At 40.4% G+C, this 26,206-nt stretch overlaps 1 protein-coding gene across 4 annotated transcripts in view; it reads right to left on the reverse strand.

Moving 5' to 3' along the window:
- Positions 1 to 960: 960 nt before the first annotated feature.
- Positions 961 to 26,206, reverse strand: part of tmem209 (transmembrane protein 209) — a 29,145-nt gene continuing 3,899 nt past the window's right edge. For 3 of the 4 annotated variants that reach the window (XM_060903167.1, XM_060903166.1, XM_060903165.1), the window contains 14 exons: positions 16,758 to 16,917; positions 16,607 to 16,665; positions 16,228 to 16,359; positions 15,135 to 15,361; positions 11,451 to 11,655; positions 11,191 to 11,366; positions 7,600 to 7,671; positions 7,283 to 7,379; positions 7,070 to 7,195; positions 6,858 to 6,955; positions 5,082 to 5,196; positions 4,894 to 4,991; positions 4,711 to 4,784; positions 961 to 3,415 (listed from right to left, as the gene is read on the reverse strand). In XM_060903167.1, coding sequence (XP_060759150.1) covers positions 3,361 to 3,415; positions 4,711 to 4,784; positions 4,894 to 4,991; positions 5,082 to 5,196; positions 6,858 to 6,955; positions 7,070 to 7,195; positions 7,283 to 7,379; positions 7,600 to 7,671; positions 11,191 to 11,366; positions 11,451 to 11,655; positions 15,135 to 15,361; positions 16,228 to 16,359; positions 16,607 to 16,665; positions 16,758 to 16,894 — 1,671 coding nt within the window. In that variant the 5' untranslated portion in view covers positions 16,895 to 16,917 and the 3' untranslated portion in view covers positions 961 to 3,360. Of the gene's footprint in view, positions 3,416 to 4,710; positions 4,785 to 4,893; positions 4,992 to 5,081; positions 5,197 to 6,857; positions 6,956 to 7,069; positions 7,196 to 7,282; positions 7,380 to 7,599; positions 7,672 to 11,190; positions 11,367 to 11,450; positions 11,656 to 15,134; positions 15,362 to 16,227; positions 16,360 to 16,606; positions 16,666 to 16,757; positions 16,918 to 26,206 lie in introns of those variants that run through there. The other variant, XM_060903168.1, reaches the window with a different exon arrangement.

A 26,206-nucleotide genomic window follows, 5' to 3' on the forward strand; every position in this document is an offset into this window, starting at 1 on the left:
GGGAAATAAAACCTTCACCGTTTGAACATTAAAGCAAAAGGACAAGCTTGAAAATGACCGGGTTCAATCCCCAAATAATTATCTAAAAAGGTAACGAAGAAAATCTCTTTCATCTTCATTAAGTGCTTTATCTCGATCAGGATCACAGAGGATCCAGAGGCTGTGAAGCAGGAATACACCCTGGATAGGACAACAGTTCAGTACAATACAACATGCACACATGGGGCAACTGATGCCGGGATCAGAGGACACACATTCAGCCCAATTTTGACATTAATATCAAATCACAGCTGGAACATTTCAAGAGTCAGGCCTAAATATGAAGATTGAGAACAATATGACTCAAGGAACGATGATGTGCCCAACACCACCACCAAAAAGTCAAGCATGTCAGAATTTTTTTGCATTTCCTTGCCTAGTTTGACAACTCCTGTTTCTTCTTTAGCCGTGGTTTTTAATTTCTTGACCCTCCTCGCTAACAACACACAAGCATGTGAACGATGCTGGGTCAAGGTCAAACTTGTGTTGCCAATCTCCCGACCAAGAATTTATGGCACTATGATTTCCTAATATGACTTGGTGACCATCATGAAACACAAAAATATTGTTTATTCTGATCTCGGCATTAGAGCAGGTTTAAAAAAAAAAAAAAAGTACCAGTACTTTTTTTTTTTTTGGGGGGGGGGGGGGGGGGGGGGGGAGTTGGGATGAAAACCAGAGAACCCAGAGGAAACCCACATGGAGAACGTGTACAGAAGCTCCAGACAGATAGTAACCAGAGCTCAGGAACCAAGTCAAGGACCCTAAAGCAACCTCATGCACTGCTCAGAAAATGTATATAATATATGAAATGTTTATTTAAAAAAAAGTTGAAGTGTTCTTGTCTTATTGAACCCAATATGAAAACACTTCATGAAAGCAAAACATGGTACACAGAGAACACAATAAACGGCAAAATCATAGTCTACAAATGTTCATTTATTGCATATCAAAACAGTCTCCCCAAAAAAAACCCCACACAAGTCTTTTTAGCAGATACGTGCCACTATTATTGTCACCCCTGGAAATTATAGTGAACACAATATAACTGAAGTATGTTTCCCATTTAAATCGTAGTTGATTGGAGTGTGTAGGAACTTTCAAGCTGTAATCCATGACTTCCTGATTAACTGGGGGACAAACATGAGGTGACAGAGGCCAAATTCCCTTAGTGTTCCATCAGCACGGGAAAGATGAGAGAACACACAAACCAAATGAGGGAGAAGTGTGTTGACCTTCACAAGTCAGGAAATGTCATTAAAAAAAATAAATTAATTAAAAAAATAAATAAAACCCACACTACTTGCCTGAGAATGTCCATTTCTAATGTTAGGGCGATAAAAATAAATTAAAAAAAAAAAAAAAGTGAACTGGAACAGTTACAGACTTGCCTGAAAGACAACCCAGGTTTGTTTTGCCCCCACATACAGTGAGGAGGATGGTAAGAGGCAAAAGAGACACCATCAGACGCCACCCACCACCATGCAAACAGATTGTTTGGAAGGTTTGCCAAAAAAAAAAAAAAAGGGCGCTTTTTATGTCAGTTAACCACAAATGTAAGCATGTGGAGTTTGTGAAACGCTACTACAACTTTGACTGGAACCGTGTTCGCTGGTCTGATGGAACAAAAATGGAGCTTTCTGGCAATAAATACTCCAGGTAGATTTGGTGTAAAAAGAATGGCTATAATGAAAAGAACTCAATCCCAACTGTAAAATATGGTGAAAGTTCTGTGATGTTTTTGGGCTGATTTTCCTCCAAAGGCCCTGGAAACCTTTTTCCATGGCATCATCACGGACTCCATGAAACACCAGGCCATTTTAAATCAAAACCTGGCTGCCTCTGTCAGGAAACTAAAACTGGGTTGTCATCGGATCTTCCAGCAGGACAATGATCTGAAGCATTTGTCTAAAATCAACACAAAAATGGCTATCTGACCACAGAATCAAGCTTCTGTCCTGGCCATCTCAGTCCCCCACTGAAAACCTGTGGGGTGAGCTGAAGACAAAGTACACGAGGGGGCCTCAGACCCTGGAGAGATTGTGTAAAGAGGAATGTCTCAGGTGCCCTGCTCTGTATCACCAACCTTATAAAATGTTATAGGAGACTCAGTGCTGTTTTACTGGCAAGGGGAGGTTGTAAAAAGCATTAAATGCAGGGGTACCAATAACAGTGGCATGTGTTTTTGTTAAAAAAAATATATTTTTTAAAGAATTGAGGGATTTGTTTTTCTCTGAATAAAATTAATTTCAGTTAAAGGGTGGATTTCTCATTTTTTCACCAAGAGACGAAGCTACTTTACCAAAAGGTGGATTTTACTCCCCAACCCTTTTTACTAATAATCTTTACAAGGGGGCCAATAATTGTGGCAGGCACTGTACATGCTAAACATCAAGCAGTAAAAGAGAAGCAAGAGACACAATTAAATGCTCCATAACATGGCATGTGTAATATATTCAAGTCAGATCATAGAAAAGAGCAATTTACCTTTGTGCATCATTATTTGATTTAAAAAAAAAAAAAAAAAACATTTAGAGAGAGAGTGTGATAACTGTTCCCCACACACATGCACCACCTTTCCTGAAGGAGAAAATCATCTCACGTTGGGAAGTAAATCTTCCTTTCTGTTCCAAGTGTGATGACTAACTGTAGAAAGAGCAAAGCACATCACCAGTATACGGCATAACCAAAAGCAACCATGGGAGTTTGTTACTGAAATATTTTTCTCACAGCACTCCTTGATTGGTAATCAATCAGAACTCCTGCATGTAGAAAAATTCCACAAAAACTCCTAACCAGTGAAAAGTGAGCATCGTGTACAACATCTGGGTCCTGTTATTGAAGCAGTTCATTTTTATAAATAATGATGGCGTGTACAAAACGCGGTGAGAATGAAATACAGCAGAGATAATACTTGTTCATGCCTACAAACAATTCACTAAAGCTCTAGTAAACAACTTACACAGATAAAAAAAAAATTCCACAATTTCACACATTCAAGCCTGAAAAATTCTACAGCTTTGTATCAAACAAAGCTGTCTCACATGCAAATTATTTTCCGTGTCAAAATACAACGAGTTTCTCTGTTTAGTTGTTCTGTAACACAATTTTTTGATGTAGAGAGTGTGTCACAACTGAAAACAGTGTCTGATTCTGGGCTGGATTTGCTTTAGGAACCAAAGAACTATGCAGCTGTTTCACCAAAGCACAGGGGAGGAAAAAAAAACAAAACCCAGTATTAAATTATAACCACATACAATCTATTACTCACTATGTGAGCATTTCCGAGTTGTATTTACTCAGTTATAATATGGTTAAGTATTACTCCCCAAATATCCAAAGGATGTTGACCCCTGAGAGCCCCAGGTTGACTCTTCTGTAATGGAACAAAAGCACACACACAAAATGAGAATTATTTCTCTTCCCACTCTTTTTTTCAACTCCATACAATTCTTGTGATTTGTATTAATTAATTCAATTCCAAACAAAAACAGGCTAAGAAATACAAAAATTGGGGCCTCATTTATCAATCTTTTAGCAAAAAAAAAAAGTTATCCGAATACATTGCTATACTCCATACCAAACTGAAATTCTGCACCCCAAACTTTTTGTTTGGGGGATAGACCACACACATTGCCAGATTTACAAGCGTCTCAGAAACCCCAATCCTCTCCAATCCATTTCATATTCACACGTGTGCACGCGCACACACTATAAATCGCCAGTAAAATCATCAAGCACATTCATGGCATAGCCAATTTACATTTAGTGACCCCATAAACTGAAAACAACAAAATGCAGATTAAACAGAGAGAGTGTGGCATGCACTAAAACATCCAATACTACAGATCAGCCATCTACCACAGATAGACAACAACGCTTCCTGCTTTTATATGGCAGCATTTCTTTTATCTTAACTGACTGGTTAGCAGGCATGTAACGATTCAGCCAATTCACAGTCAAGTCATTAATATGAAACTCACAAAATTTCCATTAAACCTGTGCACGTGCGCAGTCAAAATAAGCCGTTTAAACCTGAAAAGGTCCCATCTCATTATCTCTAGCCGCTTTATCCTTCTACAGGGTCGCAGGCAAGCTGGAGCCTATCCCAGCTGACTACGGGCGAAAGGCGGGGTACACCCTGGACAAGTCGCCAGGTCATCACAGGGCTGACACATAGACACAGACAACCATTCACACCTACAGTCAATTTAGAGTCACCAGTTAACCTAACCTGCATGTCTTTGGACTGTGGGGGAAACCGGAGCACCCGGAGGAAACCCACGCGGACACGGGAAGAACATGCAAACTCCGCACAGAAAGGCCCTCGCCGGCCACGGGGCTCGAACCCGGACCTTCTTGCTGTGAGGCGACAGCGCTAACCACTACACCACCGTGCCACCCCTGAAAAGGTAATTAAAAAAAAAAAAAATTGCAGTACCTTGTACTGATTACACAATTTAAAGTTGATTGAGGTTAATATTACCGAGTCTCCTTATATGTATATTTTCACACCCTCAGAAGCCGTCATCAGATACAAACGCTTTTGTCCCCGAACTCTTTTCATACCATATTTCTTGTGAATAATTCATGAACACGTGTTTATATCCAGATGAATAAACAAGGACCACAGAGAACTCAATAGTAGTAACTGCTGATCATGAAACTCACCCCAGCATCCCAGACTCCTTGGATTTGATAATGTAAAGGAACATGAGGATTGTGTGGAACAGATTGTTTCTGCCCTGTAAATATCCATAAGCCATGAACAAAATCACAGGAATTAAAAAGTGCTAATGAATGGCTGTATTTTTAATCATAATTGTGGGTGAAGTAGAAGAGAAGGCACTGTACCTTAGGCAGGCTGTAAATGTGTCCTTGATACACAAGCTGATAGTGAGGTGGGTTGATGCTACTTTGGTGAATGCAGAAGAGGTTCTCATTGGAAAGATCTGCATAAACCATTAAAAAAAAAAAAAACCTGGGTTGAAAAGCAACATTTACTCTATGAATAAATATAAGTTATAGCATGATAGCTTTACCTGGTTTGTTTGGAGTCTGAATGAAATGCTGAGAAGTGAAGGTTTTCCCATCTGGGTACTTTGGGTGAGGAGGAAGTCTGGAGTCCAGGTACGTGCACAGAATATTCATGAGGATCTTGAAGTTTAAAAAGATACATACAAAATCAAAGTTTTTTTTTTTTAAATTGTAAAAAAGTCTTCCAAAACTTGCACTTAAAGTGCCATTCCACCATTGGATGTATTCTTTGGCATAAAATACAATATATTTTGACAACATATATAAATGGTATCACTAGATAGAGAAATCTTTTAGCTTCAAAATGATATATCAAACAATTTTTTTGACAACGACAAGTATATTACTTTTGCGACCAAAGTCACCTACCCTTTTAATTTACACGCGTGATGTCATCGGCAGGTTCCCCTTCTTGTGTACCACGTGACGTGTGACGTGGCACATATCAGCAATGGCGGATAGAACGCGATAAAAATAATACCAATAAATCTAGCTAATACCAATAAATCTAGCTAACTGAAAGATTAACTCAATTTTTCGCAATTTTTTTGGCCCCCATATATGAGGAGAAATGACTCTCTCACTTTGGGGGTTTCCTGGTCTAAAAATAGACCGACACGTGGTACACAAGAAGGGGAACCTGCCGATGACATCACGTTTCACTACTGCACAGAAATTAAAAGGGTAGGTGACTTTGGTCGCAAAATTAATATACTCGTCAGTGTCAAAAAATTATGTTTGATATATCATTTTGAAGCTAAAAGATTTCTCTGTCTAGTCATGTTGTCATAAAATATATTGTATTTTATGCCAAAGAATACATCCAATGGTGGAATGGCACTTTAAGCCCTGTTCATACCTGGTATTAACATACATCCTGGGTGATCAGATCACAAGTGTACAGGGCTAAGTACAGGTGTGAACAGGGTCAAACGCATCTCAAAAGCACACTGTGATCCAACTAATTGAATGAGTCATTACCCTAGCCGCAAAATAGGTAATCACTCCAAAACTGCTTGAAAATCATTCTGAATAGTACAGCTCTCCGCACTGGACTAATGGATAAAGACGATGCTGCAATGGCCGAGACAAAAGCAGCCGCTTTCCTTTGCTCAATTTGTGGTCTAATCTCTCAGTGATTTACAAGTTTATTTAACAGCCCACATGATTAAAACATTTGAAACAGTCCATACAGGTACACGAAATATGATTTGGCCTGAAAATAAATAGAGCAAAAAAGTCTTGCGTAATAAAACGTGCTGATAGCTTTCCTTGGAAGGAAATGTACGTAATGCCATGATGTTCATAAAGCCAGGTATGAACAGCCATGTGTCTCAAATATCCACTTGTGATCCAATCATCCAGGACACATGTTAAAGCCAGGTGTGAATGGAGCCATAAAACACGCATACACAGGGGGCACAGTTAATTTACACATGCCATTCATATGTTTTGGTTCCCCAGAAACTTATTGGACAAGGTTAAAAAGTGGAAGCTAAGACAAAGTGATAACACATGGTGAGCTGGTTTGGTAGTTAAGTGCATTAAAGCACACTAATGGAAACAATTATGCAAATGCCTTAGCATGGAAACTGGCAACCATACGACAGTGAGATATAGTGCCAGTGTGGCAATTAAGTAAAACAGGATAAAAGATCAATCTAACTTTTGTCTTTGGAGGAAAACAAACAAACAAACAAACAAAAAAAAAACGTGTCAGCCAAATGAGGTAAACACACAACTGCATTCTTTTCCATCCATAACAGGAAAGTGAAACTCACAGTAGAGTCAGTTGGGAGATCTGTATCCCATTTCCGGTTCTTCAGGTTCCCTCCACCACTCCAGCGAAAGGAGCTCATGCAGCCGCTGTGAGCCAGCTCTAGAGCAGCATTACCATAGAAGAATCGCCATGAGACAACAGACAAAAGGAACTCACCAAAGCACATGCTAGCACATTTCAGAACCGTCTGAAATTTAGTCTAAAGATAATTACCCTTGATTCTCTCTACCAGATACTCCTGGTTGGATGTGATGTCCAGGTACTGCACTATAGTGTTGAGGGTGGGAATGGCAGAGACTTTGACTACAGCAGCCTGTTTCAGATTGCTGATACTGGCCTCTGGGGGGGGGGGGGGGGGACTGAAATGAGAATTTAAAGTGTAATACAAGGAGCTGGAAATAAATAAATAGTCATGTGAGCAGATACCTCCTATCTGTAACTCCGGGCAGCCCATTCGCCGGAGTTGGCTGTTGATAGAATCTATTTCTTTAACCAGATGAACCAGAATGGTATCGTTTATCCACTGAAAGTAAGAGAACAGCACAACTGAGCTTCTCAAAAAAAAATGTTAATTATACAAAGAAAATATTAACAATGACACCAAAACACCATCTGGCTTGGTATGGGTTTTTTTTCTGTCATTAAAATTTATATATATATTTTTTTCTCAGAACACTAGTTCGCTTGTCCTGTCTAAATTTTCTTTCTAAATCATGTAACAGCAGCAACTGCTGGCAACTCACGTTTCTTAATTTGGCAGTCCAGCTGTCAATGCTATCAGTCACCACACGACTGGTTGTGATCCGTGCCCAGACCTAAGCAACACAAATCCATTTCAAACAATATGCATCAAATCTGGCCTGGCTTAAGAAAAATAAAATTAAATTAAAAAAAAAAAAATCTGTAACACACAACAGGGGGTCACAGGTATTCAAATACCTAATTAAACCTCTGGGGTGCAAGGATTCAAATGCTGAAATTACTAAACAAGTACATAATTAAATAAGAAAAAATATGTCTCACAAAATTTTATGCAGAGCACAACACTATCTTGGCATGCAAGGTAGATGATGCATGTATCAGGATTTTTTTTAAGTGTCAGGAGTGGGTGGATTTTGGCCCAATCCCAATTCTAATTTCTACCCCTACCCCTCCCCCTTCCCCTCCGCCTTCCCCTTGAAACTGAGCTACAAGGGATAGGGCTTGAAATTCAACCCTTACGTATTGGGATAGCCCTTCAACGATCGCATACGTCATCGCGTACCTCCGTCAGCGTTTACGTTAGCAAAACGCAACCAAATGCGTCATTGGCTGCGACCAGCCGCTACAGTCAGAGCCAGAGGCAGAACCAGAAATCTCTGCTGGCAGGGTGTGATTTGTTAACCAACACCACTGAATGGGATATCTTTGGCACTTCGTGCACCACATCCGACAGAATGAGGTGTCAGAACACTCATGTAAACAATAAAAGCGAGAATAACAGAACAAAACGTACGCAGTAAAGCAACCGAAAACAATACTCACTCCCAAAGCTTTTTAGCAGCAGCTTGGATTTCAGAAATCGCTGCTCATTCTCAGCTCGAAAGCGAATCAAGCGGCGTGTTTCCTCTGGATAACAACTTAAAACACGTAAATAATGGAGAAAATACATTTATGACAATCTTTCGCCGCGGGAACCGCCATCTTTATGAAATCCGCATGAAATCTCGCTGAAATCCGCATGGCATTGTGGGAAATCACTCAAACCCCTTCGTTCGGAGTCTGCTCCAGGAAAATCTCCGTTTGGAGGGGTACAGAAGCCCTCCCCCTTCCCCTCCGCGTTAACTGGGATTGGGATACCCCTACCCCTTCACGTGAACGCGCAAAATGGAGGGGAAGGGCCAAGGGGTTGGTCCAAGGGGTGAAATGGGATTCGGCCTTTGCCCCCAGCACACTGCAAGTTCAAATCCCAAGACAAGCATCTTCCCTCTTAACTGCTTAGCTCTCTACACAGCTGTCAATTTAAAAAAAAAAAAAAAAACTGAATAAAAGCATCTGTCATATGAATAAATGTAAACATGATTTGTTAGACAGAGATGCCTACCCCAAATTTTGAATTTCAGTATTCTTGAAAACATTTTTTCAGTATTTTGGATTGACTTTCAGTAACATTAATTTATGCGCATTTCCATTATAAAGAGGTGTATATACCAATATGTTTAACATTTAAATTATTAAAAAGTACTCTTTTGAGTGAATTGAATAAACAAAACACTAGCAGCCATCTCAACTGAATTTCCACTCAACAAATTTCTAGAGCATACAATATCACATTTTTCTAAATACAATAGTGTTCCCTGTTTGCAGACATTACGGTTGACTACCAATCATTGGTATTGAGTGTAACTCCTCAAAAGTATTATATTATATTGCCTGGTAAAATGTTCTACCTGTTAACGGATTCTAATAAAATTAAAAAAAAATTCTTCTTTCATGCCAGAGTGTCCGACATTGTTATCTTAAAGGAAAAGGCAACTTTTGTACAAAACCAGGTGTGTAATAGGAGAAAAACATATACGTAATCAATTCCGTTAATTATTTCCATTATACATCGAACATGAAAATTTTTTTTTTAACTTTGAAATCATGAATTGACACAGAGGAGTCGAAGTTGGAGGAGTCAGCCATTTTGAGATTGTGGGCAACTATAAACCAATCAGAATCTTTCGTTAATGCGCCTCCCTCTGATCTGTGACGTCACTGGGCCCATGAAAACAGTGTTTACAAGCAGATCACTGTGATTAGGAGTCCCGGCGGGTGGCTTGTATTCGATTCGTTTATATCCCGACCTTGTCAGCTGTCAGATTTATGTTCATGGACCCGGTAAGCTGGTAAATAATATTTTTTTTTCTTTACCAAATTCTAACAGAAAACGAGAGCGCCCGAAAGGGAAAACCGAGCAGAGCCGCTTCGCGCATGCGCAGTAGGCTTGGTAGGACAAATCCAAATAGGAGTCATTCAGGATTCAGCCATGTTTTTGCTCCGTGTTTTTACTCAACCAAAGTTATACAGTATTATGAGCTTTAAGTTGCATAAATAAAACCATTTGGTGAAACTTTGAAGAAGCGATTGTACTGTTTTTTTACCTTATTACCATGAAGCACTGAAGAGTTCTTTTCAGTGGTGGGCCGCATGACGTCACGCAGTAGATCAATATGGCGGAACGCATCTTCGCTGAGCTCAGCGCAAGCCCATATTATTAAAAGTTAAAAGATACTGTTATGCGGTCTGTTCTTTCTCTATAAATTCCATGATCAATTACTTTATATATTTATCTATCTATTTGTGGTGATTTTGTACAAAAGTTGCCTTATCCTTTAATGTCCCAATATACAAATACTTCAGCATAATGCTTCAGAAGAGACATTGAATAAAATGACATTTATAATTGTATTTAAAACAGTGGAATAATCAATTTTTTGCCACAATCCCAACAGCACTAATCATAAAATTCTGTTTTGGATCATACTACATGTACATTTGTACTTGCAACACTGAAAAGATTCTGAATTAAAGAAGTACAGCCAGTATTTGATATTTCGGTGAATAAAAATCATACATGTAAAAAGAAACTGAACAAGTTTAACTCACATTTCATGGCACTAATTGGCAAGTTCAACTCCAAGCATAGGTCAACCATCACCGCTTCAGCACGTGTCACGTTCCGTGTCTTTTCATCCACAGATTTTGTAAAAAACTGCTGGATACCCCCAGATTTACTTTCCACCTGACTCGCCATTTCAGCATACTCCATATGTTTTTTTTGTAGTGGACATGCCGCGTGCAGTCATCGCGACCACCATGAGTGATGTTAATGTCAGTTCTACACAGTTTGCTGTGCGCGTATCCATTGCCCTTTTGACTGGGTGTAATGCACGGCCATTCTACCGCATATCGTGGGAGGAACACCTGAGACCTGTGCTTCACTTGTCCCGATACTGAGCGTTTCATTTCCACGATTGAGAAGCAGCACCATGCGTGTGTGATGCTGAGCGAAAATAGCGTGAACAAATGTGCGGTATCTGCGCATGTCACACACACAGCATGTGTGGTTGTCATAAAAATAAATAGCCATGAATTGCGCATGGATTGAAAAAGTCGCTTGGACATTTAAAAACAACTCACTGGAATTTTTTAAGACTTTATAATAATTCCGTACAGAATAACACTGTTTGCCGTAACATCGTATTTACGTAACTTTTCCGTACAAAATACGGCCAATCCGTACTAGTAGGCATCTCTGGTTAGATTCTGTATACTTACTTAAATGCGAACAGAAAAAAAACAGAGCTCACCTCCTCAGCAGCTTGTTTGGATCCCAGTTCAGTTTCGTCTTTGTGGGCAGAGGGAGCCTGTGAGCGACAGGCCGGCTGGTACTGGAACTTCCTCAGGCTCTGAGCATAATCACCCACAGAGCGATTGTAGTTCCAGAAGGTTGGACTGTGTGATGAAGACGTCGACTCTGGGCTCCCTGATGAAGAGGCAAAAACACATCAATATATGAAATCATACATCTATATACACATCTATTATCACGACATTATGGATACTTTACCCAGATGGCTATGGTGGCTCTTCTCTTCCTCTGAACGAAGGAATTTCTCCAAAGATTTAAGGTCATCCATGTAGTCTTCCTTCCCTCCAGGAGAGCTAAAAACAGAAGGGGATGTGCGATAGCGTGTTCGTAAACTGGTGCCTTCTGCTGGGCCCAGGCTGCTCGGGTAAGGCGAGGAGCTGGTCGATGGACTGTAGTTCAGTACCTGAAGAAATATTGTTATGTTTTCAGGACAATCTCCTAATAATATTCATTATGAAAGCTTGGTCATAGACAGTAACAGGCTGGGTAATAAAGAAGGACTGTATACAAATGTTATACACAATAATGGGAACCATTTTATATCCCAGACATTCCATAACTATATTTATAGCTAAATGTAACTATAAATTGTCAAAAGTACATGTTGCTCATTAATAATTTAACAAGAGTGCTCAGAGAGCACAATATCCCCCGCTGGCAACTATGCCATAACTCTGGTAAAATGCAACTGAATTGAATGAAATTGCAGTATGCGTATTACCGGCATAAAGAATCATGTCAAGTTTCATGAAGTTCCTCCATAAATTGTCAGAGGAGTTGATTTCAGAAGGTGAGTACCCTTCCCGGGACGGATGAACAGACATCACCACGACATAATCCCCCTTCAGGCCTTTCGGCCAGTGGGGGATAATAAAAATTGCGAGGGAAGTTGATTTCAGAAAGCAAGCACACCTTGATGAAATTGCCAAAGTACAAGTTTGTTAATAATCAAGGGCATAACTCTGGGAAAATGTGCCCAAATTAAACAAAATTTCAATATGTGTATAACTGTCACATAAAGCCTTTTGCCATGTTTGGTGAAATTCCTCCACAAATTGTGAGAGGAGTTGATTTCAGAAGAACGTACACCTTCATGAAATTGTCATTTTACAAGTTATTTAAATCAAGGGTCAAAACTCTGGTAAAAATTTCACAAACTAAATTAAATCGCAATACGTGCATTACCATCATACAACAAGGCCTTTTGCTAAGCTTCGAGAAATTCATCCAAAAATTGTGAGGAGTTGATGTCAGAAGGAAAAAGCACCTTCATGAAATTGTCAAAGTACAAGCTTGTTAATCAAGGACCACAACTCTGGTAAAATGCGACCGAATTGAACAAAACAATATGCGTACCAAGGGAGTAACTTTGATTTTGACATTGGTGGGGACACAAAAGTGATCCAAGGCAGAGCTTCCAAAAGGTGTTTTTTTTCCCATTAGCAATCATAATTTCATGTCATGCAGATCTTATATAGTCTGGCTAACGCGACTGCAAAGCTCTACGAGCATTTGGTCTGGCCAAGATATTAAGCCCAACCGTTTCCCAGAGCCCGTGCTTGACCCGCCTCCCTGAAATGCCTCAGTTTGCTACTGGTCGAAGCCAGAAAAGGCTGTGACGAAGCTTAAACCAATCACATCACTCTTTCCTCGGACGTATGCGACGCGACGGGGCTAACTGGTAGATTAAACTCTTACCGAAGCCGGTCGGGAGCAAGGCGAAAACGTCCTTCCTTTCAATAAATACCTCCAGGGCTGCTCTTTGCTCCGTTTTCAATGAGAACTTCCCGTTGAATGCTTTCAATACAGCATCTACCGCTGTGTTAAAGGCTTGCCGCTGCTCCATGTTCGTGATGTGAATGAAGCGCTTCCGGCATAGATTCTGTAAACAATTTATGGCTTCCGGTCGCAGTTCTACTACGTCAGTGCCTTGAATACGCCTCTACCCAGGGCCGTTGGAGATGCTCAAAGTTGATTGGTTCCCGATTTTTCGGGAGCTTGGAAGAGCTGTAGATAGCTTGCCTGGCCAGACTAAGCTCGCAACAGGCCCTCGTGTTGTGTCACGCTTAGGATGGGCGGGCCCAGGATAGATCTTATAGGTTAATGCAGATTTTGTTGAGTTTTTAAAGCTCGACGGAAACCCTGCACTTACATTCTTGACTTTGAAGAAGAATGAACGAATGTCTCGTTTCTTGGGAGGGGGGCCGTCATCCATGATACTCAAGTCAGCATGCGAGTCGTAGGGCAAGTATGCATGGACATCGAAGTCCAGCTCAATTTGTAGGCTGACGGAGAGTGGGGGGTGCGTGGGGTAGGTCAGGTGTGTACGCGTGAGATACGGGGGGTTGATGGGCGGGTAGTCACGGCTGCTGTGGGAAGTGTGCTGCTTTTACAGCAGATGGAGTGACAGCTGGGATAGCCAACCATGTAAGTTAGCGAGAAACAGGTAGCTAATCAGAGAATAATATCTATGTTAGAGGGGGGATTATTAGCAGTGTCATACATTTAACCCTTTGTGTGCCATATAATCATTGCTCAAAGTTAGATCATCGGTTTTATTGATCGTGATTACACAGTAGCGGCTGAATATCGGTAGGGACACGTCCCTAGCGTCCCTACCCAAAATTACGCCCTAGATGCGTACTACCGACAATGCCTTTTGCCAAGTTTCATGAAATTTCTCCAAAAATTGTGAGAGGAGTTGATTTCAGAAGGAAAACACACTCATGAAATTGTCAAAGTATAATTTTGTTAATCAAGGGCTGTAATTCTGGTAAAACCTGACCCAATTTAACAAAATTACAATATGCAAAGTACTGACACAAAGAATCCTGCCAAGTTTCGTGAAATTCCTCCAAAAACAGAGGGGAGTTGATTTCAGAAGGTGAGTACTCTTCCGAGCAGGGGATAAAAACTGTAATCCCCGACAAAATGCTGTTTCAGGGAAATACACTTCAGGTCTTCTTATACGAGGAAAGTAATCAATTTAGGGGTTATAAAAGAAACCCCTCTTTCCACCAGGCTAGATCACAACCTTTATTGAAGGTATTTTTCTATGACAGCATTCCTTATTTTGCTTAGCATACAGTACAAAGAAAGCCAGATAACCAGGCTTTAATAAACTATATGGCCAAAATTATGTGGACACCTGGCCATAACACCCATACATGGTTCCTCCCCAAACTGCTGCCACAAAGTTGGAACACAATTGTTCACAGCGTCTTTGTATACTGTAACATTATGATTTCCCTTCACTGGAACTAAGGGGACGTAGGCAAACATGACATGGTTTACCAAGGGTGGTGTGGAAGAACTTGAGTGTTCTGCACAGAGCCCTGACCTAAACCCCACTGAACAACTTTGGGATAAACTGGAAAGTTAAGTTTGCATCAGACTTCCTCAAACATCAGTGCCTGATCAGATTTATACTCCTGTAGCTGAATGCGCACAACTCCCCACACCCATGTTACAAAATCTAGTGGAACCCCTCCCCACAAAAATGGATGCTATTATAGCAGCAAAGGGGAAACAAGTCAGCATTAATGCTCAGAGTTTTGGAATTGGATGCTTGATACTGATGTGTCCACATACTTTTGGCCATAGTGTATGTTCCGCTTCGATAGAAAATCCTTGACGTGCTTGATCCCTAAGGGGAAATCTAGGTGCTACAACAGCAAAGCATAGTGACGTACTATACCAAGTTAGAACATAAAAAGTTAATATACAAACAAAAAAACCCATAACCTATTTTTTTAAATCCCCAGTTCCACACGGGCAAAAACGTAACATAACATTAAAAAAACCAAAGCTCTGGCTTCATTAAGGTGTGACTGTATAGGATCATTTCTGGCCAAATACATTTCCAGTGCTGTGTGTACAGACCTTGCCGTATGCCATAGAAGGGGAAAAGGCTCTGCCACTGCCTGGTGAAGAAGGGGTGCTCAGGGGTGGGCTGTACCCAGACACACAGCTGGGGGAGAACTTTGGACTGGTGCTGGGGGGCCGTGCAGGGCTGAAACTGAGCACGTTCTGTCCCTGCAGTGGAGATGATTGGGAAGCCACTGGACTCTCCTTCTTCTCTGGCTTCTGGGGCGGAGAAGCCTGAATTCCTGCAGACGCAAATGTGTACGATTCAGAGTGCAAGGTCTATTTCCATGTGCAAACAATGATGACTTTCAAGGCAATGAATTTCAGAAACAAACAGTGCAACCCCCCCAAAGTCTGACTCAAGTTGGATTTCTTGATGCAGAACTCAGTTTGACCAGTAAAACAGGATTTCTTGTGTTTTAGTCAGTCATTTTGGTTTTCCTGACGTCAGAGATGTGCCATAGATAGATAGATAGGACAGATGGCCATCCATGGTAACAGCCAGCATAAAGGGGAGGACTACAGACTTGTATGCAACTTATTTCACAGACCTTTGCTTAAAATCGTAGTAACCAAAATGACAGTAGCAGCAAACGTGGCACATGCCATTGTATTCAAGGGCCCACAAAAACATCCACAAAGCCAGTTTTAAGAGCTCATGTTGTACCTTTTATGTACCTGAATAATAAATGGGTTTTGGGGGGAAAATGGGGAAGCCAAGGCCTAATGGTTAGAGAAGCAGCTTTGGGACCAAATGGTTGCTGGTTTGATTCCCTGGACCAGCAGGAATGGCTCAAGTGCCTTTGAGCAAAGCATTGAACCCCCAACTGTTATACGTCATGCTGGATAAGAGCATCTGCTAAATGCCATTCAAGTTATGTCATTTTCTCTTTGGTGAGTACTACATTGTGTTTATAATCCTAAAATTTCCCTCAGGATCATTAAAAGTTCAAATGTGATGTAGCCAGTAAATATAGTGAACAGGAAGTCATTTGGGATTGTGTCCTGGAAGGGAAGAGGTTTCCAAATGGATCACAGGTCACCTAAGAAATGGAAAATAGAGCTACACATCAGTAAATGCGTGTGCATGATGGTTATTCATAGTCACCAGAGTCGCGGAGGCCGAGGAGCCGATGTTGCTCAGGAGAGATAGCAACAGTTGACGGTGCCATGGTGTACTTGAAGTACTTCCAAAAATCAAACACAGCATTCAGGCTGAACAGAGAGGCCAAGGCTAGTTCTGCTCATTAAAAAAAAACAAACAAACAAAAACAATTCACAAACGCTAACAAAACTTGACAAATTGTGATTTCTGCAATCTTTTCAAATTATTACTTGTCACACTGTATGAGATGATCCCAATGAAAACTTGGCTGTATTCAAAAACAGACTGTGTGATATTTGCTCTACTTGTCAGATTATACAGTGAAGCTCCTCTAAAGAATTTTATTATAATGTGCTTTTTTTGTCCGGGAATCCAAACTTACCAATGTACCAGATGGGCCAATAAGTTATGTTATAGTATCTACTGAGCAGTTTTCCTGACCTGTAACACATATTAACTCTGGTTAATGTGCCAGCGTGTAAATCATGATATAATGCATCACTTGTATGTAAGATATTTACAGAATTCCTCACATTTCTGTGTAAAGCATTCCAGCCAGAGAGACGTTGAGAACAGCCCAGGCCAGGAGAACCTGGCGCTCCTGGTCCTCTCTCCTCATCTTCATGGTCTTGTCAATAAGAGAGGTTGTGCCTTCTCTCTGTGAGGTCATTGCCTGCTTCGGTTTTGTGCCGTCTGCAAGAAACACACACTTTTAGATGGATATTAAATGGTTCCACCGCTCAGTTTTTGCGACTAGATTCAGAAACCTTTGAAAGTCATTTCAAGACTATTTCAAAACATAAAATCAAGACAAATCTAGTGACTTTGAGCTGACACTAGAGACGATCCTGCACTTGAGATAACTCTTTAGCTCACATCGCAACAGAGTTGAGAGAGTAGGCTCGGTCGACTCATCACCAGTGTGTAAGATGTCCAGGAACCTAGGACACTGATGAGTCATTACTACTGTCTGTCCCACCTTCACACGTTCTCTGTTCTTGATTTTAAAGGAGGCATGCCTTAGAAAACTTTTTTCCTTCTTGTTTTTGAAATAAGATACCTCAACATGACTTGGGGACGCATTGTGACTTTCAAGGTGGACTCTTACCGGTCCAGTCTGTAATAATGGCTACAGAAAGCAAAGAAAGAACAGGCAAATTACTCATGTATCTGACGTAGAATCGTCTCATTTTTTTTTGATGGCACCAACCCCCATTAACAGATCGCAATCTGAATCAAGACGATGAAGCCATCTTCCTAGTTAATCAACAAACAATACTTGGAAGGAACAAGTGGAGATATCAGGGAGAAAGCACAAGTATCTCCTTCATTTTCCTCTTGTGATTTGGTTTCACACAAGGCTTTAATCCTGGCACAAAAGCCATTGCTTACCTCTCAGAGTTTAGCTATAATTCCACACATGTTGGTGGTGAGGGTGTGGCTGACAGTTCTCATTTAAAGATGTTAGCCAATCAGAACGAAGCCAACTACATATTTCATATTTAAATGACCAGCTGCCAAATTAGCCTGTCTTACTGTAAATGGTAAGAAGTCCTGCCTCAAGTGGAAGAGTTTAAGTATCTCGGGATCTTGTTCACGAGTGAGGGAAGGATGGAGCGTGAGATCGACAGGCAGATCGGTGCAGCCTCCGCAGTGATGCGGTCGCTTTACCGGTCCGTCGTGGTGAAGGAGCTGAGCCAAAAGGCGAAGCTCTCAATTTACCGGTCGATCTATGTTCCGACTCTCACCTATGGTCATGAGCTTTGGGTAACGACCGAAAGAACAAGATCGCGGATACGAGCGGCCGAAATGAGTTTCCTTAGCAGGGTGGCTGGGCGCTCCCTTAGAGATAGGGGTGAGAAGCACAGTCACTCGGGAGGAGCTCGGAGTAGAGCCGCTGCTCCTCCACATTGAGAGGAATCAGCTGAGGTGGCTCGGGCATCTTTTTCAGATGCCTCCTGGACGCCTCCCTGGGGAGGTGTTCCAGGCATGTCCCCCCGGGAGGAGGCCCCGGGGAAGACCCAGGACACGCTGGAGGGACTATGTCTCTCGGCTGGCCTGGGAACGCCTCGGTGTTCTTCCCGAGGAGCTGGCCGAGGTGTCTGGGGAGAGGGAAGTTTGGGCTTCCATGCTTAGACTGCTGCCTCCTCGACCCGGTCCCAGATAAAGCGGAAGACGACGAGACGAGACGATGGGTTTTCTCCCCTCATTAAAAATACGCGCCAACTTGACAAAAGCATCCAAAGGAATGATAAAAAAAAGATTGAAAAACTACACGTCATGTCCCCTTTAAACTCTTCATTTACAAATAATTAACATATTCCAATTGTAACTGTTTCCTTTGTGTCTTATTTTTCCAAATACATTCATTACCAATGCTTTCATTCAGGAATTTCTACTACAGCAATGGCTACAATTATCGACGCCTTTTCAGATTTACCAATAAAACACAAATTTTACAAAAGGTGAGTTTTAGTTACAACAGTTATTAATGGTTAATTCATCAACCAGAAGACCTCCCTCGCCCTTTGATCTTGTCGTCTGATGACGCAGTTCGTTACCGGAGATGGAATATTTTTCAGCACGATCAGCGATTTGAGGAAAACTCAGACGTCATCATCGCAGGTAAGCATGGTGCAAAGATCATAGGCATGTTTTTACTTCTCAAATTCACGGATACTTCATGACCTCCTTGTCGAAACCTACTTTGCTTCTTACTCTTTCATTTGACAGTCATCATTTTGTATCTAAACGTGTGTTTGAGAAGTCACGTGAGGTGTCGATAATAGTGATCACTTTCACCGGTGGCCACCATTATCGACACCCTGTGGAATTAAGGGACATTTACAACTGTTATGATGTAGATAAAGTACTTTACAGGGCTCGACATTAACGGTTGTCCGCTTGTCCGGGACAAGTGATTATGTCGGACAAGTTCATCGTCTCAGTTACGTGTCCGATCGGACAAGCGCCAAAATACGCCAATATTCGGGTTACATATCAAATTTATCAGTTTATTCACATGATTTCCGAAGCATCTCACTCGACATATTGTTTTGATGAATCGCAGGATGTTTCTTTTCGGAAAGAGCGATGTGCGCATACACAATATTCCGCTTGCGAAACCGGCCAATACCGCTTCATGTATTTGAGCTGAAAAGTAAACGGTCATTTATCAGACCCTCCAGGATTCCGCGATGTTGCGATTTGCAACTTCAACACAAATTCAACCAATCCCCGCGAATTCAGGGCGGTGTTGCAATTATATCCAATCACCGCAACTTTCCCGCAAATTTGACCAATCATTGGCGTCGTCTTGAGGTGACGTCGACAAACTACCTTCCGCCTTACTTCCGTGTATACGTTCAAGAGAAGCAGCATGCGTGCGAGTCAGTGTTTATGTAGGCTTAAATTCTGTTACTGAAAGTGTGTTATGTTTACAGTGAAGGACTGTGTGCACTTTATTTTTTACTTGATACAAGAAATTAATGGATGCCAACATTTTGCCAAAATGGTATTTTATTTTCCATTGTTTAGGCAGCTTCAGCATCATACAGTGAGATTCTGTTCAAATTGTTTTTTTCTTCTATGAAGCCTGAGCCATTTATTTTATTAGTTTATAATTATTGTTTAATTTAGTCTTCAGGAGAGACTGCCTGCACACAGTACTAGTATTAATAGTTTTTTTTCTTACATGAAAGCTGAGACGTTTATATTTTAAGGTAACTTCATGTTGTGCTGTGAGGTTCTCTGCACTTTAACTTTTGAACCAACAGGTGCATTTGGATAAGTAAAGCCTATTTTTCTGCATTTTTGTAGTCCTGGTAATCTTTTATATTGGTAAAGTTGTTTAAAGGACCATTTCTCAGTGTCTTTGTTTTTTTAAATCAATAGTTTTTCAGTAATAACTTAATATTTAACACATCACTCAATTTTAATCACAAAAAGAGAAAATCGCAACAATTTCTCGCAACTTTCACTTCCTCCCGCAATGTAATCGCAACAAAAACCTAAAAAACACTGCAACTTTCATCGCAACCATTAAATACCATAGAGGAGCCACACTGAATAATTAGACAACAACAATTAAATCAGTGGAGGATATATATTCAAAGTTAATAATTTAAAAATGAAAATATACTGTATAATTTTAATTTTCTGGTTTTCAATTTCTCATAAATAAATGATGAGTCCAATTTTTTTCTGCAGTGAATAGATTTTTGTGTTAAAGTAATTCTGGTGAAATTAGTTTATTGCAAATAGTTTGTTTGTTTTTTTCTCAAATTTTTCTTTGGACAAGTCAACTTCACATTCGGACAAGTACATTTCCTTTCAACTTGCCCGATAGGACAAGTGGTTTCAAAAGTTAATGTAGAGCCCTGACTTAAAAAAAAAAAAAAAAAAAAAAAAAAAAAAAGTGCTGTGATTTATAATAATTTGTTTTCTGATTCATAACAGAATGGAATGTTTAGAGAGTATTTGGAATCCTATTGCAATAAATAGAATTAGACCAGAATTACATTTCTAGCATATATATTAAAAAAAAAAATTACATGCTTGAAATATTCAGATTTTTCTATTCCATTCAGAATTTTTTTTGCAGTTTGTTGTAAATATCTACCGCATATTACAATAGCAGTAGACATTTTATATTTTGGTTCAAGTAACGACATGCGGCCTTTGACCTGGATTTTCATGCAGTTACAATGTCAACTGCCTGTTAATATTTATTGGTAAACTACAAATTAATACAAAACAACAAATGATTAACAAAACGTGATCTACAAAAATACTTAGAAAGTGGGTAGTATTCCAAAGGTTTGAACTCGCGACGTTCTTTAATGCAGAATTACCGCCACCACGGGCCTCTGGTCAAGGATGAAGGAGACAGTAAAAGTTTGTTTGCAACTTTTAATCTTCTTTTGTCATTGATGGAGTGCGGTTATTTGTTTTCATCTCGACAAATCCAATACTACTGGGTCATCTTCTAACCAGTTCTGAACCTACTCCTGTTGGTGGTTTCCAAATTTTTCTTGTGAACGTGTACTGTGCAGTGCTCAATTATATCTTTCCTCCCTGCTTCCGCTTCCTCTAGGGCACTGATCTCTTTAGGGCATTTTCAACAGGTAGAAAGTGGAACAAAAAGACTTTCTGACACAGGTTCAACATTATCAGTTCATCTGTTTACAAACATGAGAATTACTTCCTCATTTACGCATGGGTGCAAGTATAAAATTTTCAAAAACCTGAAAAGTCTGACAAGGTCAAAGGGAGGTGAGCCCCCCTTAGGGCTCGAAAAAAAATTTAAATTAAAAGTTAAAATGGTTGTCTCTCATGCAAGCATTTATAATATTAATAGTTATACAATTTGCATATTCACATCAAATGTTCAATACATTTCATCAATTCATCTGAAATAATATTTCAAGTACAAGGCTTGATATTTCAAAACATCTAGCAACTACTAATTTACCATAAATGTTGAAACAAGCATTTTTAATATGCTCTTGCTGTGATACCTTTTTTACAATATATACACTGGAATAGCTGTGTTGATTTGGTCGAACAACGTGCTACGTGCGTGAAACATGATATCACACATGTAGCCTATAACACCGTGAAACAACGGGCTAGTCAGGACCGCTCATCGGTGAACGGCGTATAAATTGAATGAGGTTTGTGGCGAAGAGGAGATGAAAAGATTTGTCTCGTGCAGAGACTGTACCGCGGTAACACGCTGAGAGTAGAGCCAATGATTTTCCGTTTCAAAATCTGGCTTTTTCTGTTTCGGACAATGAAAAATTCCATTTCAATTCCGTTTCACAATTTTAGTTCAAAATTGTTCCGTTTGGCTCCAATTTAGTAATTCTGGCTGGCATAATTTTACTTGGGTTTCAAAGTATTGCATCTCTAGACACAAATGGTCCTTTGCATGATGAAGTCATTCATGAAAAAAATATATGATAAAACAATTACACTGACAGTAAGCTGATAAATTGCATTAATAAAAAAAAATTCAAGTGGGATCACAGATTGAGACAACTGAAAATATTTTACTTGACATACTGATAACAGATAAATCAAGAAACTAGGATCACCGTTAACTAAAAACCCATCTCATATATAAAATATATGCAATATAATAATAGCATATATAATCTCAATATAATAGAGAGTACTGATAAATTAATAGGGATAAATTATTCAGTAATACTTACTGAGCCTGTAATGACAATACTCATAACTGACTGTTTAAAAATATTACCCTATATCCATCTTTTTTAGTACACCACAAACTCATGAAACAATCCTAACAAAAACACAGAACACACCCTCAGACTAGAATAGTTTAACTTTGATTGTAATGACAGTCCTGAATATTCCCTGCAGATCTATCAGTACGTTTACATGCACATCCAAATCGAGCTACTGTCGGTAATCGAGCTAAGGGTCCCAGCAGGGGTGCCAGAGAAATCCAATCCTACATGCACACAAGGAAATCGAGCTATTGTGTGAGGTGCATTGTGCACCCGAGCCACAGGTGGCGCTACACGCCCCATCGTGTTGGTACACTTCCGGTTGTCGTCATGAAGAAGAGCTATTCAAGAGCAGTGTTGCCAGATACCGCTGACGTTTTCCAGCCCAAAATATGTTCAAAACCCGCCAAAATGCACTTAAAACTGCCCAATCTGGCAACACTGTAGTATAAACACAGTTATCAGTTCTGTGTTCACAAGAAGTGTTTGTAGTTTGTATGTACGAACAGAAGTGTTCCTAATAAAATGGCCACTAAGTTGAAGTTGATCTGTAATGGTGAACATATTAACTGTTAGCCTGCTAATAACTTACCAACTAATTGGAAATGGGTGCGTACATGCCCAGACACAAGTGCTCCTAATAAAGTGGCGGCTAAGGTGAAGTGTCATGCCGACCAAGGCTGTTTTTTTTTTCCCTCCCCCCCGACCGAGGCTGTTGTGTTTCCCGCTTGTGGTCTCGTCACTTCCGGAAGGGGCAGTGCTGAAGTAAGCAGCTCGATTACGTATCTCGATAGGGTTTACATGCACTAAGTAGCTCGGCAAAAATCGCATAATCTAGGTCGTGTAGCTCGATTGCGAGGAATCAAGTTCGGTTCAATTTCAGCCTAGCTAAGGTGTTTCCATGCCATTTAGAACTTCGATTTCAGTCGAGCAACGGCAGAAATTCGCTTTTCTCTATGTGCATGTAAACGCGCCGAAATCATTGCGCACTCTCAGAGTACCGAGAAACGCTGCTTGATATCGCCATTATGACAGAGCATCATAAGTTGTTTAGTGTTGGTCTCCGTGAGACTGAATCTTCTGTCATTTAGAAGATGTTTATACATGGAAAAGGAGCGCTCAACGTCCACACTCGCCACTGGCAACCATATGGCGTCCTTGGCCACCAGAGCATTCGTTTCTTTTTCGCGGTCGCCATTCTGGTTGCGACACGGGGAGCGAATCTGTAAACAAGCAGCTCATTGGCTGGCTAGGTGTGCCACAAGCCAATCACAATCACCGACAAAGCTGCCTTGACCTTTGTCAAGAAAGGCATGTCTGCTTGGGCGTTAGCGGCAGTTACACTTTGACACGCGAGCAATGTTTCACTATAAAAATTCCGTAATTTCCATCCGTTTTCCGCGATCACGGAAAATCATTGGCCCTATGAGAGTGAGACAGTGAGAGGGCCACCCCCCCAAAAAAAAAATCTTAACGGATTTACATGATTTAGAAAAATGATTTTCAGAACCGAAAAAAAAAAAACGGAGCTTCCGGCACATGCCGGAAAACTTGCACCCATGTTTACGTAAGCACAGACATCAATATATTTATATAAAATATATTTTGTACAAAATATAAGTCTATGTAAAACTAATTTTAAATAAAAACTATGTTTCATTAACTTAATACCACATACCGGTTATTTATTTATTTTTTTAATAAATAATCATCTGAATGTCGATAATTGTGGAACGGTGTCAATAACTGTGGACAAAAAGGTGTCAATAATTGTGGAACGGTGCCACGTGATCTGATACGCCAAGTAATCGGGAACTCGCTTTTTTCCCCAGTGGAAGTTTGAGTAATGATTCACGCACAATTTACGTACTGAAAGTCTTTTCTACTTTTGCAACGGCCAAAAGATCGTTAAGGCGTCGATAACTGTAGCCGCCGCTCAAGTTTGTAATGAATATATTCATATGAAACCTTCAAGACTGATCTAAAGACATTACTTTTTGGGATTCATAAGTGATTTTTAAAATACTTTGTACTGCATAAAAAGCTTGCTTACCCAAGCTTTCAACTCTATCCAGAGTCTTCGTCGGGGGAAATGACGTCACTTAGAGCATGCATTGCGCATGCCTGAAAGAATGTTGTCCCAAATATCCGGAAGCTGGTACCGGCCCCTGTCTCGGTTCAGGGAGGGCTTGAGGGTTCTGATGTAGATGGCTTCTCATACACCTCGTTTAAACCAGTCCGGCTCCTGGTCTAGAATTTTCACATTGTCTAGCTGTATCCTGTGTCCCATGTGGTGTTTGTGAATATGTTTTGATACCTCCGATGATATCGAACTTGGGCGTCTATGTTCCATATATCTGGTTCGAACAGATCGTTTGGTTTCACCAACATAAGAAGCATTACACTTCTCCTCGTCACTCCTCTCACACTGAATGAGGTCCACAGGTCCACATCGTTCACTAGCAGGAGTAGGGTCCTTAGGCCTCACCAGCAACTGTCATCAAGTGCTGGAGGGCTTGAAACGCAGTTGTACCCCATACTCCCGAAACACCCGTCTTAGCTCCTCTGACAAGTTTTTGACATACGGCAGTGTAACATGAGAAACAGTTCTGGGTTTGGTTATCACACCCTCCTGTGTTTCTACAATTGGTTTGGGCTTATGGTGGTGAAACCGAACGATCTCTTCGAACCAGATACATGGAACATAGACGTAGGGTATTAGGCAGAAAAAGAAAATTACTAGTCAAAAATAATATTTTATATAATCCTGATGAGTGCCGTAGGCACAAAGTCCCTCTAGGGGGGTCGGGGGGCATGCCCCCCCCAGAAAATTTTTGAAATTTAGACTTCATTTCCTGCATTCTAGGACATTTTCAGGGTGAAATGGTGTGTAATTTTTGATCAGAAATATTGCATATTTTTACTTTGTATTTTTTTCAGTTTCACTCCTGAATGTATCAGATGTATGTATGGTGTTTGATTTGGTAACAAAAGTGAAAAGAAAATAAACAATGAATTGTATATAATCTTTTGACCTAGTTACAGTATTTAATAAAAAAAAAAAAAAACAGTATTCTATTTTACGTGGCACAAATTAAATCGCAGAATGTCTGTCACTGACTGTCATCAATAATATTTTGACCAAACTACTCAAAAATTAAAATTAACTTTGAAAGAACGGGAACTGAGTTTCTTTGGTTTACACAAAGGTTACAGATGTCTAGGGGCCTGCAAGAATCGGTCTGCTGCTGCATCAAAGTCAAATTCCTGACGATCTAACTTTTCGTAGCTTTGTCTGATAAGCTGCTCCAGCCTAACTATACTTAATTTTGTTCTCAACTTGGTTTTGATCCTGATTGGGAGTAACGGGAGTTTTCCCGGTGGGCCGGTGGTTCAGCGTGGGCCGGCGGAGAAAAAAAAAAAAAAAAAAAAAAACAGTTGCACGCTGGCCTTTAATATGATAAGCAATGTTAACAGTTTCTTTTGTTAACATTGCTTATCATATTAAAGGCCAGCGCGCAACTGTAATAAGCAATGTTAACAGTTTTTTAAAGAAACTGTTAACATTGCTTATCATATTAAAGGCCAGCGCGCAACTGTTTTTTTTTTTTTTCTCCGCCGGCCCACACTGAACCACCGGCAAAACTCCCGCTACTCCCGATGGCCAGTCCGTGTGTGGGCGGAACATAACTGGATTTATCGGATGACATGTGGGAGTATTCATG

The sequence above is a fragment of the Neoarius graeffei genome, chromosome 21 (genome assembly GCF_027579695.1).
Source record: "Neoarius graeffei isolate fNeoGra1 chromosome 21, fNeoGra1.pri, whole genome shotgun sequence".
NCBI lineage: Eukaryota > Metazoa > Chordata > Actinopteri > Siluriformes > Ariidae > Neoarius > Neoarius graeffei.